Source organism: Felis catus, chromosome C1 (assembly GCF_018350175.1).
Source record: "Felis catus isolate Fca126 chromosome C1, F.catus_Fca126_mat1.0, whole genome shotgun sequence".
NCBI classification, from domain to species: domain Eukaryota; kingdom Metazoa; phylum Chordata; class Mammalia; order Carnivora; family Felidae; genus Felis; species Felis catus.
The window spans coordinates 210,692,137-210,712,525 of NC_058375.1; the positions used below are offsets into that span (position 1 = coordinate 210,692,137).

The 20,389-nt window shown below is 40.8% G+C and overlaps 1 protein-coding gene across 3 annotated transcripts in view; it reads right to left on the reverse strand.

The window, feature by feature from the left end:
- Positions 1 to 20,389, reverse strand: part of SPHKAP (SPHK1 interactor, AKAP domain containing) — a 160,829-nt gene that overhangs the window by 31,803 nt on the left and 108,637 nt on the right. For all 3 annotated transcript variants that reach the window (XM_019838800.3, XM_019838801.3, XM_023259769.2), the window contains exons 4-6: positions 9,697 to 9,756; positions 7,727 to 7,861; positions 781 to 1,036 (exon numbers count right to left, since the gene is read on the reverse strand). In XM_019838800.3, the coding sequence (XP_019694359.3) occupies positions 781 to 1,036; positions 7,727 to 7,861; positions 9,697 to 9,756 (451 nt within the window). The remainder of the gene's footprint in view (positions 1 to 780; positions 1,037 to 7,726; positions 7,862 to 9,696; positions 9,757 to 20,389) is intronic.

Sequence of the window (20,389 nt, forward strand, 5' to 3'; positions counted from 1 at the left end):
AAAGGACCCCAAACAGTTGCATTTTAGAGCTTCCCAGTGCATACAGAAGGAGGAGGAAGGATGTCTACAGCAACCTCCATAGCAAGCCTTGTTGCAAACATCCGCTCTCAAGTTTGGGTAGGACTTGTCCCAGAGAGTGTCAACAGCATCTGGGATATCCCTTCTTCGGTGTCTAAGGGTGGGGAAGAGGAACACCTTGTTGACTGGACTGTATTGATCAGTCAATCAAAACTAAGTACTCTCCCGGGTTACTTCCTTCTGTCCTTCCCATAATTACAGGCAAGTATCATAAATATATGTAGCTACATAGAGTAACTATAACAGTGTTAGAGGCACTATTGTCCTCCCAAGTAATGGATAAAGAAACCGGGACTCCAAAGGACTAGGTAATCAGCTCAGGCTTCACAGCCTCAAAGAGGCGGTGCTAGGATTCAGGCCAGTTTAAGTGGGCTCAACTTTAATAGGTAGCTTTATGGAAGTCTTCGGGCAGATAACTTTCCTCCCTGTGATAGTCTTTGTCTCCTGGCGGGTGGGAGGATGTCCTCAGCATCCCCAAGGCATCTTCAGGAAGACGGAGTCACCCAACCATTAGATCTGAGTGCATTAGTCAGCATCCTCACTAGTGTTCCCTTATCCTCTCCTTCCCTCCATAAACTCAGTAAGTGATGATGGCGATGTGTCAGCCAAACTGATGTGGCCTGAAACTCTCCTGGAATGGCGCTCATTTTCCCAGGGTGACTAATTTCAGGATGCGCATGTGTTTTCTCGGGAACTTCTCACCATTCCTGTATTCTTCCCCCTCAGTTTCCTCCTCCAGGTGCTCCGATGCGGTGAGAAAGTCTTCTTCAATTGAAGACAGGGAACAGTTTGTGTCATCTTCCACCTTCAGGATGTTTGTTTCCAGCTGGAGCTGCCGTTCCTGCACCAGTTCCAGACCGATCAAAAATTTGTTGATTTCAAAGATGATGCAGTTGGTACTGTTTGCCCTGTTCCCTCTCGCACACTGGACCAAGCAGATATCTGGCAGCCAAGGACACTGAAAGTAGAGAGAAAAAAAATGCATTTATTGAAAGACAAAATAAAAAAAACCCCATTGCTTCTGACCTTTCTTCTTCTACTAATCTTCCTTGTTATAAAGAGTGGGGGACATTTAAAATACTTGGTCTATCTTCTGGGCTGAGATTGACGGATTGCTTGAAAAAAAATTCAAGTGATATTTGGGAACACAGGGTACCTAGGAGAAAGTCTGGCTTAGGGGAAAATAGACCAGCTGTATCACATATTTTTGCTCTCTCCTGTCAAAGCAAAAATTGCACTGGGCAAAGTTAACCAGGTTAAGGAAGACTTTCTTCAGAGCTCTTAAAATAGGAAAAGATGGGCCAGAACTGAGTTGGACCCCAACTGCACTGAAACAAGAGGCAATAGAGTTTTTAAGAGCTGGGGTCAGAGGCCCGCAGGCCATCTGTGCTTGCTAACTGGCTTTATCCAAAGGAAAAGTAAGTGTACTTGTATCTGCACGGTAAGAGGTAGTTTTGCAAATCGGAGGAAGGATCCTGCTAACGTTAGGCTCCCATCCTTCCACCGAGAAAGGGACACTATCCTGTTTGATGATCTTATTTCAGAGATGGTCCCCCGGTCTTTGAAAAGGACACTCCTGGGTTGTAAAACAGGCATGAGACTTTTCAAAATGATTTCCATCTCAAAGGGACAGAGAAATAATTCATAACGAGTTTTCTAAAGTGAATGTTCTAAGAAAAGGGCAGTCAGTGCCTATCAGGAAGAAGCCTGTCTGAAGTCTGGTCAAGCTGAGGGGGATGTTAAGACCGTCTTGGGCACCCTTCTTGATTAAACTGAGTCCCCGTTTCTCAGGCCGGTGTCTTTTTCTGCCTTGGTGATGCTCTAGCCATTATCTACAGTTAGAATTTATAATGTGTATGGCTCATCTGAAGAGGCAGACACAGTGAGATATGAAGCAAACCATTGGAAGTGCACTAATTATCTCTAAAAGGCCAGCATGTGAGGAAAACAGTGATAAGGAGGCTCAAATCATTGGATGGTGTCCCAGTGAGACCTGTTAATTTTGTTCTCTTCTAGCGTTACAGACCATGTCCCTATTCGCCACTACACATTTTCACTATTCATATTGTTGTTCATTAGAAGAGGAATAAAAGTTTCAATTGCTTGTGCGCAGGTTACTAGTAAATTGCAAACATACGTTGTGCATCAGGATTTTTGTTTTTTTAAAAGGAACAATATGTTCATTTATAGTAATTTTCAACAGAAAGTTCTTTGAATGGAAACAAGAGTTAGTGGGCGGGAGGAAGCTAAATAAATTTATATCACAGTGGAATCTGAAATGTTTGCGGGAAATATTTTATGTCCAAATGTTTGTCTTACAGAAAGGATCATTTAAATCATGTGCTTTCTAGGATCAGAGTTAATTTTGTCATTTTGGAATTCTTGAACGTGGATATATGTGTGTGTGAGGGGTAAGTGTGTGCACACACAGAGAAATACATGTACACTGACATCCGTATTGTATTTCTGAAAGTAGTATATATTTTTCAGTCTTTTTGGTTGAATATTATAATTAGAGTAATTCTAGAACAGGTGATTGCAAAATGAAAAATCCAACCATTCTCCACGGGGTCCAGGAGGCTCAGAAATGGAATTGATCTATGTGCTTATGCAATTAGGTCTGTTTTTCAAAGAAGGGGGGTCATAACCTTATTTTTTTTTTAGAGTTTATTTGCTTTGAGAGAGAGAGAGAGAGAGAGAGAGAGAGAGAGTGAGGAGAAGAGGCAGAGAGAGAGGGAGAGAGAATCCCAAGCAGAGTCTGCACTGTCAGTTCAGAGCCTGATGCAGGGCTTGATCCAATGAACTGTGAGATCATGACCTGAGCCCAAATCAAGAGTCAGACGCTTAACTGACTGAGCCACCCAGGTGCGCTCTGACCTTACTTTTCAAAGTGTGGGTTGTATGCAGGCCAGCAGCCTTGGCGTGGTTTGGCAGTTTATTAGATGTGTATAATCTCAGGACCTACCTCGGAGGTACTAAATCAGAATCTGCAATTCCCAGAACTCTTTTGGTGACTCCTACATGCCTTAACATTTGAGAAGTAATGGTCTGTAGCTTTTACGGAAGTCACAAAGGGTCTGAGATCCCCCGCAATAATGAGGAACAATTGTTGTAGAGTTAACGGTAGCTGGCGTGATTAATTTTATTTCCACTGAATTCAGGCATAATACACTAACTTGAAATTTATAACATACTTTTTGTGTGTGTATTACATGCAAGGTATGCTGGTAGGTACAAACATGAATTAGATAATTCCCCAGGGGGGTGGGACACAATATATTGCCGGTGGATAAGGCATGAATAAAAATAATTACAAAGTGGAACCAAATGAAGTTATTTGTAGGTAAAAATGGCTGCGTATTGGCCATTTCATATCATTCAGATTAAATACATATGACATAAGGTTTTATATATTGTTGCAGGAGCCAAAAGAGATATTAACGAACAGTTAAATAACACCTCAAAACAAATGTAGAGAAAGAGTTGTATTAAAAGTGCAATGTTCCATGGCTATTGCATTCCTAGAAAGAAAACATATTTTCTTAACAAGCTTCTTGAAAGTAAATAAACATCCCAAGAGTCTTGGGGAAATGAAGACCAAACACTATAACCTGCAAAATAATGGCAGGTATTATTATATAATTTTTATTGTAGTCTATTAAGTGTTTTGAATATCTTGTTACCTTCAATGCAAACAATATTTCTGTGAGGTTGGTGATGTCTTTGCTCTTTTATAGAGGAGAAATCAAGCACAGAAAGACTTACTGGTCCTTTCAAGTCTACACCAATATAAAGTGGAAAGCCAGCACTGCAATCCAGATCTGTTGGAGTCCTGTGTCCTTTCCAATTCTCCCCATGACTTCCTGGCCCAGTCAGCAAAACTCCAATATTAACCAAAAATGTGCAATTTGGAAAGAAGGGTGGTTTGCACCTGGACCTCTTCAAACGCACACATGCTCAGTAAAATTATGTGTTCATCTCATAGAAAGGTCAGCCACAGGAGGAGTAGATCTTATTGTACATAATAAGCATCTCAGAAAAATTTTCTTCTGCAGGAAAATAATTGCTTTTACTTGTACTTTCCACTTAGTATTTTACTTGACCATGGGCATGATGATTTTCTTTCAGATTTTTTAGAGTCTTATCCTAAGGCTCTACTAAGGATGGCCTGAGGAAGGAAAATGTACCTGTTGTGGCAATTTCTTATTTTTTGCTGGCTGGTATGTATTCATTAGTCTTTTGAGACACAGGTACAGGACGGTTGTGCAATGTATTTATATACATTTAATTATATCCAAAAGAAATAGCATCTGAGAGAATGCCAGACTAAGTAAGTTGCTCTTTGAGAGCAAGATGTCCGACTCGTTTACCACTGTATCCTTAACCCCCTATGCTTTGCACTGTTCCAGGTGCATAGTAAATATGTGTTGAATGAATGAATAAAGTATCTGATAAATATTTTCTTACATTTTTTCCAGTTGTACAATTGTAAAATAACGTAGCGATATAAAAAAGCATGCGAGTCATTTGCTGAGCTGGAAAGATGAAGACATTGAACAATCATTTCGTAATCATCTATGAGAAAATAACAAAACTCCTCAGGAGGCAGAAAAGGCACTCTGTACACAATCCCTTGCAACAATATTACACTTCTCTTCCCCAAAGGAGAATGGATGATTACTCCTGGTGTATATAGTACTCCACCCTGGTACCTTATTTTGCTTTAAATGAAATTTTCTTTCTACTTAACCTTCCTTCAACTTTTTGGACATGGAGAGAAAATACAATTTGCATTTGAATAGTCCTTCCCAAGGTGCCTTCATGTTATTTTATGAAAATCGCTGTGACTAGTCTCTGAGAATGGAGAAAAGGTATTTTTTTAAATCTCCATGTTATAGAATAGGAAATTACAGTTGAGAGAAGTGAGGTAATTTGTTATCTGCACCACTGAACATCTTTGGCATTGTAATTTCCAGGGTCAAAGGTGCCAGGTAGCTCGTTTATTGCCTTCTTCACAGGGTCAGTGGGAACAATAGCTATGCCCTTGGGACTGCCCTTGACTCCCCCCATTAACCCAGCTCATGCTGCCTCTGCCAATGTCTCCATGTTTACTTAGGAATCAACAGGTAACTGAACTTCTTGAGGCGAGGCAGCCAAATTGAGACTATCCCTAAAGAATGAGGTACCGGCTATGGTTGGCTAAGATGGGATTCATTATTGATATGCTGCCCCAACATTGCTAATTCATTAAAACACATGGATTGTGGTATCTGAAAAAACGATGTAGGCCTTTGGGAGATGGCAGAAGGGTGAAGTGATATATAGAAGTGATGAGGACTTTTAGAAGAGGGAAGTAGGAAACATTTAAGAGTGTTATAGCTCACAGGCAATTCTTGACGACTCCTAGGAACAAATATGCAGAATTTTAAGCATGCTTTTGATGGATGACATTTAATAGGTCCTGATAATTTAACTTTCCCTAACCCCAATTAGTATCTGTGTTGTTTTTGTGACCCAACATCACTCAATCTTCTTCTGTTTCTCATAGCCTGTGAAGCATCATTTTCTGGCTCACCCATAATGCCAGTGATTTCCATGGAGTTAATTCACCTAAACCCTCTGAGGTGATCACGTGACCCAGCCTGGCCAATCTGAACACTGCAATCCTCAGGCCATAGTGAGTGGTTGAGAGATAGGCACATGACACATGAGAGCCAATAGAACACAATTAGACTTTTACTGTTAGCCACCTGGGGGGACATTCACTCTTGCTCAACTTGAACCCAAAGGGAATGGTCTTCTTATGGGAAAAGACTGATAAACATTAAAGAGAGAGAAAGCCGGAAAGAGGTCACAAGGGGAAATTCATGTCCTGATGGCACTGTTCAAGTCCCTATAATAATCTACCACTAGTTTTTTCTTTTTAAATGTTTTATTTACTTTTAAGACAGAGAGAGACAGAGCATGACTGGGGGTGGGGCAGAGAAAGACGGAGACACAGCAACTGAAGCAGATTCCAGGCTCTGAGCTGTCAGCACAGAGCCCGACATGGGGCTTGAACTCACGAACTGTGAGATCATGACCTGAGCCAAAGCTGGACACTCAACCAACTGAGCCACCCAGGCGCCCCATCTACCCACTAGTTTCTTAGTTACATTCTTTTCATGCATGAGCCTATTTTCTGTCATGTTTAATTAGAAATCCTAACAGGCTTGGTACAGAAATACTTTTAAAACTCAGTTTTGGAAATTACTTTTGGTCATCATAGTTTTGCTCAATATAAAGAGAAGGCACTTAGGGCCATTTCTGTTTTCTCTTTCCAGATGATTAATTTTCTCACTAAGAATATAAATTATGAGACAGACGGAGAAGTTTGGTTCTAGTCTTAATTACCAAATTGTAATAGGCTGTGTGCAGATTTTTACGAAGCATCCGGGGTAGATGCTAGAAATAGTGGGTACATTTCCGAGTTTTTTGGTATTTCAAAGGACTGAAGAATAAAAGAGTATTTTAAAATTTTCCAGCAAAACTAAAACCCAAGAAAGAACAATTTGGAGGAAAGCAAATGTTCATCATTTTAATCTGTAGTGGTGTTATGTGTCACTATCAGCATATCTTATTTCGGAAAAATCAAGAATCTTCAATATGATGTGCCTTTAGAAATCATTACATATATATGTATATATATATATGTATATACATGTATATGTGTATATATATATATACACACATATATATATATGTGTGTATATATATATTTGTAAATTGAACAATTTATAATTTAAAAAATTTGTCTTCAAGTAAAGAATGTTATAATGATTTCTCTAATAGTAATGAACATCAGTACACAGAATGAGAAAAATAGCATCTTAATTCCTGCTTTATTTTTAGTAACATTCATTTCCTCTAGGAATTTTACTCTTTAAGTCTAGGAAACTCACATTCCACCCACGGGGCTGCAATCCTGTATTTATTACCATGACTCATTTGATCCTAAGAAATAAATAACATCCAGAAAGAAGAAATGCGGGGATGCTGGGACCATATAGTATGAATTAGAATTTTCGTATCATATGTGAAGCAGAAGATGAATCTATTTTTTTTTAATGTTTCTTTTGAGAGACAGTGAGAGCATGAGTGAAGGAGGGGCAGAGAGAGAGAGAGAGATGAAGAGAGAGAATCTCTAGCAGGCTCCAAGCTGTCAGCGTGGAGCCCGACATGGTGCTCCGTCTCCCAACTGTGAGATCGTGACCTGAGCCAAAATCAAAAGCCGGACGCTTAACTGACTGAGCCACCCAGGCGCCCCAAGATGAGTCTATTTTTGACAATCTAATGGATTTTTAGAAAACCAAGCTAAGCTGTCAATTCCCAGCATGTCTGCTCTAGTTTAAGTACAACTTAACAACATGAACTTGAGAATATAATAAATGGTAGGAGTTGAGGTAAGGGAAGCTCTGTCAAACTCTGAGTGGCATATTTAGAAGAAACACAGATAAAGACTGCTCTTGATTACAAAGAAATTTTTGAGTCCTAGGCTATGGAAGCTTAAATGTGGCATCTATTTGAAGTCCATACTGACTTGTGCCAAGAGTTGACTGTAGATAACTTATCTCTGATGAATATTTTATCAAGAGTTTACATCTCTTACCTGTGAAACTTCAAAATCTGCCTGGAGATTTCCGGATGTTAACCCACTTAGAAGAACAATTTCATTTTCTTTTGGCTGCTGGACATTCATGGAGCTGATAAGTTTTGGAAGATCTGGTGAAACGTTGACCAATTTCTGTAGAGGAAGAATCTTTATTAGTTTAGATGATTTCTTTTTCACCTCCAAAACACTACCCCCAAACTACTTACTTGCAAAAATAATATACCTGAATAACTGCACCACTGATAGATTACTTAATCTACTAGGATTATTACTAGACGAAGTGTGAAGCTGAAACTTGAAGGTTTACACTGGAATAGGAAATTACTTACAGCTTTAAAAACTCTTTGCTTCTAAATATGCCAAAGTAGACATTTAATAATGACTGTCACACCACAGGTATGCATAGTAGGGGTTTTTTCTTTCCTTTAAAACTTGGAATGAAAGACTTGTTGTCTAATCATCATCTGTTTTAACAAAGTCAATAATCATTAATATCAATAATAAAATAATTTCTAACATTAATTTTGCTCTATGTACCAAGCACTGTGCTAAACTCTGCACACATGTTACATTTTAGTACATTTAATCCCCACAACACCCCCACCCCGATTAGGTACTATTACTACTTTTTTTATTTTTGCACATAAGTAGCCTGAGGCCCAGAGAAGATGAGTTCACACAAGTTTAGGCAGCTAAGTGGATGCCAGGTTTCTACCCTTAGCTGTAGAAGAAGACTGTCTCAAATCACTCACATAAATCTTCAAACACACAGTCCTTAAGATGCCAACTTGCTTTGGTCCCTCCTTCTCTCTCTTTGACTCTGCACCACAAGTCCCCTAAACGAAATGATATGTACACTTTTTTTTAATCCCTCCAGCACTACACGGATGAATGACGTCGGAAGCTCTGAGGAAGCCTGTAATGGTAAGCTGTATGGGCAACTGGGTTTGAGAAGCTTCAGGTGCAGCACTGGCAAGGGAACAAAAAACAAAACGAAACAAGAGCGCCTGGGTGGCTCAGTGGGTTAAGCTTCCGACTTCGGCTCAGGTCATGATCTCGCAGTTCGTAAGGTCGAGCCCCGCATCCGGCTCTGTGCTGACAGCCTGGAGCCTGCTTCGGATTCTGTGTCTCCCTCTCTCTCTGCCCCCACCCCTGATTGCACTTGTCTTTCTGTGTCTCAAAAATGAACAAATGTAAAAAAAAAAAAAAAAACCCAAAACATTACAGGAATAACTCAGTCATCACAGGCCTGCTGTTCTGTGATGTCAAGCTGCAAATAGTGTGTTACTCTACCGTATTATGCCAAAGAGTAGGGTCAAACCATCTTCAGCTTTGGGTATGAAAGGATAATCAATTCACACCAATTAATTCTTCCTATAGGACCCCTTGTTAGCTCTCGTTCCAAAGGACTGAGGGGTCCTTCAACGTCTTGCACGTTGTCAAGGATTTACGTCGGGCTCATCACAACCTCCGATGAGCCTGGAATATGTAGCTTCTGGAGAATGCACAAGTGCGAGCCCCAGATGAGTGTAGGGCTGGGAAACCAAGGTTAGAGACCAAGCGTCTCCTCAAAGCAGCAGGAAGGAGCAGACCTGAGACCCGCAGAGAAGGGCTGGTTGGTATCCAGCAGGTTGGGAAAAGCCTTGGAGACATCATCTCAGGCGGGGTGTTTGAGACAGGATGAAGACGGGGGCTGAAAAAGCCACTATCAGGCCCCGTGGGCGGGAAAAAGCGCCTGTTTGGAGAGCGGCCCTGTTATCTTGGGAAAGCAAGCATCACCAGCATAAGGAAGGCAAACTGTGGGAGGTGGCAGGGAGACGGTCAGGGAATGGGCCGTGATGACACCATCCAGCTGAAGAGTCTCCAACTAAATGAGCATCATTTATGGAAAACGTCACGTCAGCTGTCTGGTCAGTGCAGGCAGCCCTTGTCATGAGCTCCCGGGGAGTCCGTGCTCCCAGCATTACCTGCTGCAGGTGCTCCGTGCTGCACGCATCCTTGTTCACATCCAGGTTCACGAAGCACACCTGAGAAAGAGGGCAAAAACAGCCATGTAAGTGAAAAACCGTGGCAGTTCTTTTAGAAGAAAGCAGGAATCCATTTGGGGAAAATGATGTAAGAATCCCGCACATTTTGTGTAGTTGATCTGATACAGAAATGGCCGCTGTACCTTTGGGCTTCTATGCAAACCGCTAAGGCCCTCCTCACAAATCCCTGGATTCCACAGAGCGCCCCTTTCCGTTCGTGGCACAACAAACCAGACAGTCTCTTTGTATTCAAGTCCATGTAAGTCACAACAAAATCTGCAGGCTTATACAGGGTTAGCAAAATTCATGAAATAAGAAAGAAAGACTTGGTCCCCCTTGAAACCTCTGTTTATAAACGCAGTGAACGTTTCTCTCCATTTCTCCCTTTTTTCCCCTCATCTTCCCTTTCTCTTCTCATTTTTAATACAGTGCAGGCAAAGTGGATTTCTCTTTGTTTCAGGGTTTTAGCTGATTTATTTAATCCTGCTGTATAGTTTGCCTCTTTTTAGCCATCTTAAATAAGTGTCTGAAGAGGCTGAGTATGAAAACAACAGTGACAACATTAAAAAAGAATTCAGAACAACAGTAAGAGAATGGTTGTAGTTTGAAGCTCAAACACGGCACAAGAAAAAAATCTACTATGGGCATTCACATGGAGATGGGGAGAAGAGAACTTAGAGAACAAAGAGGTGAGATGTATTCTTTTTTCCCTCTGAAATTAATTAATTAATGAACTTGAGTATAGTTGGCACACAATGTTTTATCAGTTTCAGGTGTACATAGTGATTAAAGTTTTGTTATTCTTTTTTTAAATTTTTTTTTCAACATTTATTTATTTTTGGGACAGAGAGAGACAGAGCATGAACGGGGGAGGAGCAGAGAGAGAGAGAGACACAGAATTGGAAGCAGGCTCCAGGCTCCGAGCCATCAGCCCAGAGCCCGACGCGGGGCTCGAACTCACGGACCGCGAGATGGTGACCTGGCTGAAGTCGGACGCTCAACCGACTGCGCCACCCAGGCGCCCCTAAAGTTTCTTATTCTTAACAAGTTAATTTGCCCATATAAAACTGATAAAATTAATTATTTGGATATTTAGTCAGACGTTTGGGCTTATGTCAATTCCTGGAAGCATACGCGCCCTTCTGATTTCAGTTAGTTGTTCGGGGTCATGGTTTCCTAGAGTCCATCCTTTTTCTTTTTGAGGTTTAATAAGAAAACATAATTGAAAGACTTTGGGTAAGTCTTTAAGAACTACGTAGTTAGGGGGCGCATGGGGGGCTCAGTCAGTTAAGTGCCCAACTCTTGATTTTTGCTCAGGTCATGATCCCGGGGTTGTGGGATAGAACCCTGTGTTGGGCTCTGCACTGAGCACGGAGCCTGCTTAAGACTTTTTTTCTCTTTACCTTTCCTCCTCTCTCCAGCTTGCACTCTCTCTCTCTCTCTCTCTCTCTCTCTCTCTATATATATATATATATAAAATAAATTAAAAATAAAAAAAGAACTACAATAGTTATACATTGCTAAATTTTTGTAAAGGTCACTACTGTTTTACTTCCCATCAATGGAAGGTTTTCTGGATTTCTGAACTCACAATATCCTTGCAGCATATCCCTAGGATACACTATCTGCTTGTTAAGAACAACTTGATGGGCATTTGGGGGAAGAAAGGGCATGAACCGCCATCCACATTCTCACTTAGAGGTTCTCCTCCTTCGGGTTAATAAGATGGCTAAATAGGGAGGATTTAGCTCTGGGCATGAGCTCCTGTAGGGGCAGCACAAATGGAGACATAAATAGTAGATGGTGCTTGGAAGGAGTGCACGGCTTAGAGCAGTTTGCAAACACTCATGCAATAATAGGAACTTTGCCCTTGGAAGACTGGTTCAATGTCTATGAGTCCTCAGGGGCGTTGACTAACATGCAGCTAGAACTGCAGTTGCTGAATTGATTAGACGGTTTTCCATTCACCTTGAAGAAAGGTGGGTGACCTTGACTCGGGCATCACAAGGCTCTTCTTTCACAGTGGCAGAGGACAAAGCAGAAACCAAAGCAAGGCATCTATAATAACTACTTCTCTGCCCACTGATACTGTCTTTTGTTCTCTGAAGATGGGCTTTCTTTTTATTCATTCTGGATTGTCATGTAAAACTCTGCCTACATTTGGAAGAAACCCTTCACACTTGCCAGCTGGGCCGAGACTAGAACAAAGTCAGACATAAACCAATCGCTTGCTTACGCTTGGCACACGGATCTTTCCAGATCTTGGTGGGAGAGGATGATCTAGGTTTTTAAGGGCCTGATGTACATACAAGGTCTGAAGACCTTTTTACAAAAGAGAGTAACAAAATCAAAACTTCTAAATTACAAGTGAAAGTGGATACTCATTTATTTAGAAGAAGAAATCATTCACAAATACCAAATTTAAAAGAGGTAACAAACATCACAAACATGACAACCTCCAGAAAAAAAGATATTTTAACTAATCTACTGCCTAATACACCTCCATAATACTTTTTATCTACATTTCTGGCTTCATATGATGGTAGTTTTATAACATTTTCCCTGGATAGAAAAGAAACATAATTCAGTCTTAACCTAATACTGTTGGTAGATTTTTTCAACTTCACTAAGTTTTATTGATAATATTTTATACATTTTCCAAGTTTTCAAATTCAGTGGGAAACCACTCTAAAAGTTCTTTCATATAAGAGTTGTTGTAGGCATGCTCATTACTTGTTATACTGCTACAAGTCTACAAACATGAGAATTTGGCTATATTCTCTTCTTGTTTGATTCTCATTTAAGAAGAAAAAAAAAGGCACGGCGCAATTATAATTTTTCAATGTTATCAAACAAATTTCCTCCAGGAGAGAACTTCTGTGTTGACCAGGCATCAGTGAGAAACCAGTCTTGTCTTTATAAGTTCACATGTCTGATGACGGGAAGAATTCTCCACAGAATAGCTTCTGCCCTATAAACCTTGTTTTCTCTCCACTATCTATAGGTTTCCAGTAGGACGTATCTACATTGTGAAACCATTTCTGACCTGACACCTACATGTCTCAATCAATGTCTGGCTGAGTTGCCACTGTTGATGGTAAAGGTATTCCTGGGAGCCATTATTACATGTGTATGGCTAGCAATTGCCTAACTATATACAGAAGTGACCTCAAATTGTATAAAAATATCTTATGTATACACAACCCCACTCAATTTCCTTCAAGTCAGACCCCACACATCTGCGGTCACTCCAATGACCCTCAACATAATAAAAGGTAGTGGGGAGTCTCATTGGAAGGAGATCATTGTAGTTAAAAGATCTTCCTTTGGAAAATTTTACAAGCATATAACCACTTGAGCTTGCGGGAGGGGGGAATGGGCACATGCAGAGCCCTGACTTTTAGGCTCTGAATTTTAGGCTTTAGAGGGAACCCACTTCAGGCCAAAATGGTCTGTGTAATGGTGCTCCTCTCCAAATGTGCACTCTCTGAGGCCTTGGTTTCTTTATGGAGATGTAGGCACCCACTAAGACCGAACTCCAAGTGGAGAATGTGACAAGCTTGTGTCCAGAAGAGTTGGGGAATGGAGAGAAAGGGGTAGGAGGTTGTGCAAGGTGAGGAGAGGGGGAAATGCGCCTCATTTCTGAGGGGTGTGGTTTTGGTGCTGGGTTCTGAGAAGACAAACAATGCGCGTTATTGTTCTCATTCTCAGGGAGTTACGGTCTGGAGGCAGAACACATTCTTTGAATCTCTGAAGAATATTATTACAGAAAGTGACAAGCCTGCCATTACAGACATGGTGGAGAAGGAAAGTGGGAGAATGTGGTCAACCACCAATGGCATTGCAGAGAAGGCCGGATTTGAGGGGAGCAGGCAGGACAAATTTACAATGGCGCAAACCATGAACGGATGATCTCCCCCACCGCCCCCATCAGCCCCAGCTGAGTGAGGGCGAGAGGCTCTGAATTAAGCACAAGGTGAAGAGAGGGAGAAGAAAGGGGCCGCGACGACCAAGGTGAGGGGCACATCCTAGAGAAATTCCAGAAGTGAGGCCCAAGTTGGTGAGCAATATGCCTTTCTTTCTACGCTATGAAGAATCTGGGCATAACTGGGCATAACTCAGCAGACTTTTTAAAGAGGTGAGGTAAAGAGGAACTCATCATTGTATGCTGGACTCCCAGTGTCGTAAGAGTTGAGAAAGACCCGAGGGTTAGAATTTCCCTTCCAACAAGTAAGGCTGTTCCCTGTGTTGTTGCAGGAGGGTATAAAGAAACAATTGGTGATGGAAGTTGAAAAGAGGTTTCTGGGGGTTTCGGGTGAGTGTTTTATGTGACTAAAATATGACAGCCTGGGAGATTCTGCATTATGGTTCTATGGGCCGTGTGTTGAAAGGGGTCCCTTCAGCAGAGAGAATGCTGCAGGCAGGGAAGCTGAATGTCTGAGATACCAGTCACCTGGGAATAAGATGTAACCTTTCTGTGTTGACTCTTCATCTCGGTCTGGGGTGATGCTATTGAGTCATCTGTAAAATGCCCGAATGTGCAAATCCAAAAATACCAAAGGATCCGGAGAAATGTTGTTTTAAAGTATGTGTGTTTACTTAATAATCTCTTGAGCACCCTTTATTTCCCTTCAGCCTTCGCTAGATGGTTTATTCACGAAGGCAGGCCTTGCTCGTCACTGAATTCTTAGTGTTTAGCGAAGCCTGGCATTGGGTAGGTGCTTAATAAATGCTTGTTGATCGACGCATCGGCACGAATAGAATGGAAGCACAGTCTCAGGTGTTACAAGCATCTTACCTGTAATAATTAGTTTCCTTATTTATGTAGTGGATTCCAATGTTATCAGTAAACAAAGCTGTCTTCCAATAAGGACACAAGGGAATAGACAGTGAAGTTTATAGAATTAACTGAACTAATGTTAATCCAGCAATTGGTACTGTTTAAAGTATTTAGATTGGCTTCTTTGTTCTGTGATTAAGGCCTTGCTAAAAAACAGAAAAAAGCAAAAACTGAGAACCAGAATCGGTAATAAATACGGGTAAAAGGTATTAACATTTTTCTTGCAATAGAAGCTCCTTTTCTCTTCATATAAAATACCTTTCGTGTTGTCTGTTTGTGTCCCGTTCAGAGCACCTGCAGACATGCTCAGCCGAGAGAGACGGAAACACACATCATCCCCGAGAGAACACAGACCCCTCTTTTCTTGCCTACCTAACAAAGTGAATTTTGTGGTTTTACGTACCTTTCAAATGCAAACGCCTCTCTTCTGTCATTATCACAGTTTTAAAACAAAAGGTTGGAAGAGTAAGTATCACCGAGAAAATGATGCCACTTTATGATTGTGGGCATAATCTCATCAAATAGTCTTCAAAAGTTATTTGTCGATCCTAACATTCTACTGCTATTTCTTCTGCTTATGGATTATTTAGTCAAGCAATACCAATTATTTATTTCACTGTAGGTCCCTTTTCATAAATGGAGGAGATTATAGGCATGTTATAAAATAGTATTTCACTATGAAATTCTAGAAAACAGTGATATAAGACCTATTTTGGTCCAAGCCCCTGTGAGAAAAAGGTTAACATTCAAATGTAGTAAAACAGGAAAAAAGAAATAATTTGAAGTGGATTGTAGCCCACAGCATCTTCTGTGAGTTAATTGCACTTATTGAATAGCTTTAAATATTTATTATTTATTTATTGTAGAAGTCAGACAAAAGCAATTTTAAGTCAGACAAAAAAGTGGCAGACAAAAGACATACCGTATGTCATGCATGTAACAGGTTTGACATTTTGAACCGAAACCAGAGAAAAAGAACTGGTGACGACTGTCAGGGGCAAACTCCCACTGCACGTGGACAGTTTTTTTTTTCTTTTTAATTTGAGAGGGAGAGAAGGGGGCGGGGATCACGAGTGGGGCAGGGGTGCAGGGAGACGGAGAATCTCAAGCAGCCTCCATGCCCAACACGGAGCCCTGCCGTGGGGCTTGATCTCACAACCATGAGATCATGACCTGAGCCGAGATCAAGAGTCAGTTGCTCAACTGGCTGAGCCACCCCGGCGCCCCTGTATGTGGACAGTTTTATTTTTGCATGGGCCCTTCAGGTGGTTAATGCAATAGTTGAGGAATGTCATCCCATTATGCATCCAGGAGCGCCAAAAGGCGCCCAGAGGCTGCACGCCAGCAGGGCTTTTAATCCAGGGTTCCGAGCCTTTGACTTCTGCTGGGTATTGTCATCGCTTCTGATGTCAGCTGAATCCTGTGAAGGCGGTCATTCTATCTGGGGGCACTGCTTAGAAAAGGTTAACCAGAAGCATCATGTCAAATCGCCTTGAAAAATCTCGGCATTTGAATGCTTACTATGACCAAATATACACTTAAGCTTTAACTCAGAAGAAACTCAGTCCCTTCCTTCCGCGGCTTCTAACAATGCAGCCATCTGGCCATGCGGAAAGGATGGGACCTCTTTATTTGACGGTATTAAAATGCTCATCTACGCATCTTCCAAAGAAAAAAACTGCCTCATTTCTTACCCCAACCGAAAGACGCCTACTAGATTCAGGATCGTGGGCCAAAATTCTCTTTGAAGGAATATGGCATTTTTCCGGATGAGTAGTTTAGACTGATGGTAAGTAAAATGGCAATTTAGGCATCAACGTTGTTATGTCATGATGCTGTCAGACATTCTCGAACACACCCGATGTTTGGAATGATAACGGTATTTGTATCCAGTTACTATTGCTTTAAAATGATTGCAGAGATGACACAAAATGAAATACAAAATGTTACTTACACTTAAGACTGTCAAATCTCTCTGCTTTTCAAACTGTCGATATTTTTAAAAAATATCTTAGAATTGCTGTTTTGAGGAAAGCTAGTCAAGCATTTTGTGACGGGAGACTCAGTGAAAGGTACTGGAATTTCTAAACTGTGTCAGATAGTCTAGCCGTACATCCGGCCAATTTTCTTGCTAACCTAAAAAATGAAGAAGTATGCTACTCAATTGTTTATTTTCCCACTATTTTTGTTGTGTCAAAAACCACTTCTTTTGGAGAAAAAGGAAATACTTGGATACAATGTCTGGTATACATTTACCAGTTGAAGAACACACTGTATTTAAATTTCCATTTTAAAGATGTGCTTTACTGAGATGTAATTCACATGTGACTTACCCCTTTAAAGTATACTTCAGTGGGTTTTTAAAAATTTTTTTTTAACGTTTATTTATTTTTGAGACAGACAGAGACAGAGCATGAACAGGGGAGGGTCAGAGAGAGGGAGACACAGAATCTGAAACAGGCTTCAGGCTCTGAGCTGTCAGCACAGAGCCCGACGCGGGGCTCGAACTCACAGACTCATGACCCGAGCCGAAGTAGGCTGCTTAACCGACTGAGTCACCCAGACGCCCCACTTCAGTGGTTTTTAATACATTCCCAGGATTGTGCAACCATCACCACAATTAACTTTAGAATATTTCTTCACCCACGAAAGAAGATGTATTTATGAGCAGTTAGTCTCCCTTTCTCCCCGCAAATCCCCCAATCCCCAGCCCTAGGCAACCACTAATCTACTTTCCATCTCCACACATTGACCTATTTTGGACATTTCATATAACCAGAGTCGCTCAATATGTGTTTTTTTCTGATGACTGATATAACATCATTTTTTTAACAACGTATCGACTGGACAATTCTATATAGTAGGCTGCGTTCACTGCGATAAGTCTAATCACTATCTGTCACCATCCAGCTTATTACAATATTACTGACTATATTCTCTCTGTTGAGCTTTTCACCTCTGTGGCTTATTTATTTTATAACTGGAAGTTTATGCCTTTTAATCCCCTTCACCTATTTCATCCATCCCCCTACCCACCTCCCTTTGGGCATACCTACATAAAAGCTTCTTGACTATAACTGTCGTCTCTTGTCTCCTTAGTGATGAGAGCTTTCTCCCATCATCTCCTCCCACTGAAAGGGGTAGTATTAAGGAAAAATGATGCCCAAGGATGATGGGGGCAGACATGAGTCAAATTTCCCTTGGAACAGAATTTATCTGGGCGCTCTACCTTGCTTGTATGTTAAATTGAAGGGAAAAAGAATGCATAGGATAGACTTGTTTCCCCTTTGTTTACTTTGTCTTTCACAGAGGTTATTTAGATTTCCAATGCATAAAGAGCTGAGATAAACTTCTGAACTCTCAGAATTCATGCTCTGGTATAGTGCAGGCAAAGAAAAGCCAAATGTTGATCAAATATCAAGCAGATAAATTATTATAGACATCACTGACGATGGTGAAGGATTTTCCATTCATCAGCAAAGATTTGGTTCCTTTGGGAATCAAGATGACCTTTCAACTCTTCACTTTGCCTCCTGTAAGTAAGCCAGATTTCAGAGAGCCACGGGAATCACCATCAAGTTTAATAGGGAAAAGTCTTTTCTAAGGTGTGTGGAGCATGTATTGAGCAGGGGGAAGTAGTCAGAGGATTCATGTCTTCTGATCGGTGAGCTGGACCTCAAGAGGTGGTTAGTTGAGATGATCTGTTTGCTGACTCTAAATCACTCATGTCTAGAACATGAAATTCTTATCCATTGTCAAGTTAAATATGATGATTCTGTACATCTCATCCTTCGAAATTCATTGTGCCTACACTGCTGTTTAAAAAAAATAAGTTCTTACCACTCTCTTGGATACTATCTGTTCAAAAAATTTAACTCTCCTTAATCTGGATAAGTATGCTCCAGTGAAAGCATGACAGAGAAAACAGGGCTATTCCTGAGGCATGGAAGTCAGGAATAACCCAGATCCCCAAAGTATGAACAGTCACGATCAAAGAACTAACAGCAAAGAACTGGAGAAGCAAATAGGCCATGTGACAAGAAAAAAATTCTAGTTTTCCAATCTTTGACAATAATCCTATTTTCCTTTGAGAGGACACATCATTGTTCAGAGCGAGGAAGGCAAACTGTGAGAGGCTGTTAAATACAGAGAACAAACTAAGGGTTGCTGGAGGGGAGGCGGGTGGGAGGATGGGCTAAATGGGTGATGGGCATTAAGGAGGACACTGGTTGGCATGAGTACGGGGTATTACATGTGACTGACGAATCACTGAATTCTACTCCTGAAACCAATACTACACTATCTGTTAACTAACTTGAATTTAAATTAAAATAATTCTGTAAGTGGGGCGCCTGGGTGGATCTGTCGGGTTAAGCGTCCGACTTTGGCTCAGGTCATGATCTCGCGGTTTGTGAGTCTGAGCCTCACGTCAGGCTCTGTGCTGACAGCTCAGAGTCTGGAGCCTGCGTCAGATTCTGTGTCTCCCCTTCTCTCTGCCCCTCCCATGCTCATGCTCTGTCTCTCTCTGTTTCTCAATAATACATAAACGTTAAAATTTTTAAAGAAAAAACTCTGTCAGTTTCACCAAAAACAATGGAAGGAACTCCAGAGTAAATGACTTAATCATGTCATCTCCTTGGCTGACCCTTGGGAGAATATTCTCCCCTTACATGGCTGGAACAGTCTCTCATCTTTGAGACACAATAGTGTGGGGGAGGCAGGAGGTTGTGCTTTGCCTACAGAGAGGCTGAGCTTCAAAGCCAGCTCTGTCCTTGCTTGATTCTAGTCTACGGAGGGATAATGAAATACTATGGAGAATGTCTACGAAGACTACATGAAACATAAAGTAAAGAACGTCAGAGCAAATTGGATGACATTTCACTGATTTCTGGGTTATTGTCTATAAGGGTGAATTATTTAAAATTGCTGCTCTTAGATCACACAAAAATGGCACTTTCATAAGGCCCAATCTAAATAATTTGAGAGGGAATATTTATAAAGTGCAGCTATTTCTGACAACGTAAAGCAATTAAAATTTGGGTCCTTGCACATAGGTCCTCCCTCTTCTGCCCAGATCTTTTTTACTTGGTATAAATCTTTGTTCCTGCTTAATTACCGAAACATTATTTATTGATGAACAACATTAAATTATTTTTTCTAAATCTTTATTACTTATGTTTGGACTGTGTATTAGTACAGAGTGCTACATTGGTTTTCAGGGATATAAGACATTTGATGAAGAAATGCCTTCCTTCTTATTCCCAGAAGTAGTTACGACTTAATTCATCAAAATTCACGCCATGGGTAGAGTGCTGCCTTACTCCACACCATGAAACCAGTGGATGGTTGCAACAGACATGAAACTGGGAGCCAACTGCATACATGGGAGTAAAAAAAGAAAAAATTTAAAGCAGACATGTAGGGAGGTTAAAAACATCAACCACTGCTTAATCGTTATCATTTAAGTTCCTAAATATGAATAGTGCTGTTTGAGAGAACTTACAGACCTAGACACCACAGAACCTCTTTTATGAGAAAAAGGATCTTGAATCAGAAAGAGTAAATACCAAGTTTTACGTGTACAAATCAACCACTAGAATCCGATGCATAATTTCAGTTTCTCAACACAGTACATAAATGGATATATGGATTAGCTTTACTTTAAACATTAAAAAAAGTCAGCCAGAAAGGTACTTTTTGCCAGTGTTGAAAAGTGTATCAGTAAATTGACAAAAATCTTCCTTCGGATGTGACAAAACAACTCATCTTTGACTATGGCATAAGAACCAAATG